The sequence below is a fragment of the Triticum aestivum genome, chromosome 3A (assembly GCF_018294505.1).
Source record: "Triticum aestivum cultivar Chinese Spring chromosome 3A, IWGSC CS RefSeq v2.1, whole genome shotgun sequence".
In the NCBI taxonomy this organism is placed as follows: domain Eukaryota; kingdom Viridiplantae; phylum Streptophyta; class Magnoliopsida; order Poales; family Poaceae; genus Triticum; species Triticum aestivum.
Window position 1 is genome coordinate 747,305,875 of NC_057800.1, and position 3,456 is coordinate 747,309,330.

Consider the following 3,456-nt stretch of genomic DNA (forward strand, 5'->3'; position numbering starts at 1 on the left):
CCACTCTGGCGTTACTTAAATCTATGACCAACTTAATATGTGTTAGGCTTGAAATGGTACCTCAGCCGTCTCTAACAGTAGAATCCCGGCTACCCAAAAAAAACATTATCTTGTTGAAGGTGGCACACAACAGGACCCTACCGTGTCAATGTTGATGATAGAGTGGTAAGCCTACTCCCAACTTATTAGGCGGTACGGTCTCATGCCCTACGGCCCCAATCGGTGCCACCTTCAAGAAGAGAAGGCCTTGGGGTAGCTAGGACCCTACCTCCAGAGGCACCGATGGTCCCACTCCATGCGCACCACTTACTAAGCTGGCAGTAGGGTATTAAGAGTGAACAAGGCACATTCCAGTGCTACCATACCAAGCATTAACATGTTTGAGCGTACATATCCAGCATTACCAAGTTCAGAAAATAACACATAATTAACAAGTAGATAGACCCATATATTTCATGAAAGTTCACATGACTACAATAGCCTGTCCCATTTCACCAGACATTAATCTAAGAACAAATGTTGATCTAAACTAGCTACCTAATTACAAGTTGCATTGCGAGTACTAGAACATTAAATGTAGCCGCCGGTGCCATTACCATTGACCACATCCCTGTGCATGCCCCTGCTGCTAGCGTAATCCTGGTGCTTGTGGTTTCTCTTGGCCGGCGGGTAGTGCAACTGTTGGCCTGCTATCTCGTCGCCATGACCCCCGCGGACGCTCTGTAACCCTAGGTGGAACATGCCCTGCATCGTAGCCATTGTGATGGGCATTGCCTCAGCTGGGAGTCCAGACATATGATGATCCATGGCGTGCATGAATGGGAAGCTATTCTGTGCTTCGAACAACTGCTCCATCCCGTTCCCATGGGCATGGTGGTGGTGGTGGTGCGCACAGCCATCCACCGTGTAAGCATCGCTTTCGGCAAAGAGCAGCCTGACAGGGAAGCCGAGACCAAGGTTAGCTGGGTCGAATATGTCGCTGAACTGGCTGTCATGGGACGGCGTGCTGCCAAAAATGGGGTATTGCAATCTTGGTGGTGAAATGTCGGTGCCAGTGGCATAAGTGGTACTACTAGACATGGTTGGTGTCACGGACGACTTCCCTACCGTAGAGGCTCGGGAGGTGGCTGACACCACCTTGGGCTTGGCCCTACGCTTGGCATGGCGACGATACCCCCCGCCGACGGGCACGTTGCGGAGAACGCCGCCATGGGTCCAGTAGCGGCTGCAGGAGCGGCAGAAGTGGCGGGGCTGGGTAAGAGAGTAGTTATTAAAGTAGCAAAACTTGGTGTTGGTGGATTCGCATCGCGGGCAGTTGAGCCCTGGAACTGGATGCGGCAACCGCGCCAGCCGTGCTCGCTCCGACATGGAAATCGACTTGTTATTTCTGCCGCGACTGCAATCGCCGTCCCCAGCACCACCGCAACCATCATCTCCGCCCCCTGCAACGCCGTAGTCGGCCCCGGTTGTGGCCATGAACCCTTTGGGATTATTGTTGTTGCATCCTCCATCACCCGGACCATCGGGTGAAGAAGTGGTAGTACTATGAGTGCTAGTGCCGATTTGTTGCAGCTGCAAATCAACAAGGTGATGAGTAATCAATTAACCATATCGGCCAATATATATATGGAGCTATTTTTTTCTCCATTCGTCCCCGGGATGGGCAGGATGAAGTAGTTTTTGGTAAATCTCGGAAGTTTTGGATTTTTGGTTCGAATAGTTCAAATGAATTTTGATTTTACATTTATTTCAGATAATAACATATAATGTTTGAGCTACATCAGACATAAAGTTCCCTCTTCAAAAGGAGACCCCGTGACCTCTTGGGAGTATAAAGACCGCCGGAAAAAATAGCCCGTTAAATAAATTAGTTTAAGATGTCTCATTAATAGCATGCTATAGCGCGGTATAGCATGCTAAGGATGGTGCTATTTTGCTATAGAACACTATATTTTCATTTATAGAGACCCTATTTGATTTAGCTTTTCTGTTTAAATTCATTTTTTTACCTTTCTGGTATCACAACCCAAGAAACAGTGGTACCTCTTGTGTCTATGAAATTTCAGGTAACTGGTCGGTTACTGTAAATTTCGACCAGAAAAAGAAACCTGATATGGAGTATATTCCTAGATATATATACTTGTTTCTTATGCGAACAAAATCATGAGGGAATATGCAATTAATTAGCAAGCTAGAAGCACGACGATGCATACCTGAAGCTGGTTGTGGTCGGTGTTCCAGAAGTCTGATGAATCAAGGAAGGCAGGAAGGAAGATCATAGCCGGTGATCTAGAGAGAAGAGAAAGTGGGAGGAAGAAACTTAGCAGCAGCTGGGGAAATCAAGCGGAAGAGTACTAGTACCAAGGAAAGGAATGGAAAAAGAAGAGATAAAAAGGACAGAGCAAGGTAGCTAGCTAGCAGCACCCAAATAGATGAGAGAGAAGGGACACACACTCTCTCTAGATATATAGCCTGTGGAGATTTGGAGGAAAAAAGAAGAGGACCCATGTTGTTGTTGTTTTCCTTCATTTGCACACATTTCCTTCTCCAATGTATATGCGGACGTGGCTCAGAGTGCTACCCATGCTAGCTACAGTTTGCAATAAATTAGTTAGTGTACTCTGATTAGCTAAGCTGATAGCTAATTTGCCACCGCATAATTAATCATGCACGCCACTCCATAGAGTTAAATGGTACTAGCAATTTGGTTGGCCTACATATATTTTTTGTTTGAACACTAGCAAGTCATATCACTCACTCTGTTTCGAGACAACCACTTCTTCTCAACAGTCATGTGCTGTCATTTTTAGTAGGAACCAAGTTGTCGTGTCATTTTCATCATTTTTTTCTTTTCTAATTCTATGTTTTCATGATATTGCGTCCTAAAGATGCCATAAAATGTGGGATATGTCAAAGCGAGATGAACTTCAATCTTGACACATGCATGTCATGTATACATAGAGAAAAATTCACAGCGATTTCCAGTATTTTTTTTTCTCCCGAGCGACCTCTAGTCTTTGTGGTGGATATACAACTTAGTTTTGTATGGGAAGGGACTAACATTATATTTCACAACTCAAGTGTTAGTTAAGTTTATTTGGATGATTTGATTTCCAACCTAGTGAAATTTATACGACCAGTGATGCGGTGGTGGTTTTGCGCACACACCAATCGGCACAAAAACAAGATAAAAATAAACATACATTTATTACTAAACAAAAATAAATGTGAATATAAGGACAAAAATAGAAGCGCAATAAATCTATAAGTTTGAACCAAAATTGGGAAACTGTGGATAACTCATAAATAAATTATGAACATTCATGAGTAGTCTATCATAATACTCTTGAAGTTTATTTTAAAAAAATGATTTTGTTTCTCTAGGAATACTGTGGGTTTAACTTGTCTAATTTATTTTATTGATTTTTCATATTACACGATTGCTATGTGTGCAAA

General features: G+C 43.6%; 1 protein-coding gene across 1 annotated transcript; it reads right to left on the bottom strand.

Moving 5' to 3' along the window:
- Positions 1 to 452: 452 nt before the first annotated feature.
- On the bottom strand, positions 453 to 2,419 carry LOC123059696 (dof zinc finger protein DOF5.1-like). Its single transcript, XM_044482196.1, has 2 exons — positions 2,214 to 2,419; positions 453 to 1,572 (listed from the first exon to the last, which is right to left on the bottom strand). The coding sequence occupies exons 1-2, from the start codon at positions 2,277 to 2,279 to the stop codon at positions 571 to 573; spliced, it is 1,068 nt and encodes a 355-aa protein (XP_044338131.1). The 5' UTR covers positions 2,280 to 2,419; the 3' UTR covers positions 453 to 570.
- Between the last annotated feature and the right edge of the window lie 1,037 nt (positions 2,420 to 3,456).

Bases quoted from the DNA above. Each gene is read 5' to 3' on its own strand.
- LOC123059696 (XM_044482196.1), bottom strand. From the start codon at position 2,279: ATGATCTTCCTTCCTGCCTTCCTTGATTCATCAGACTTCTGGAACACC. The intron at 1,573-2,213 runs GTATGCATCGTC...GTTGATTTGCAG, and splicing joins CCGACCACAACCAGCTTCAG to CTGCAACAAATCGGCACTAG.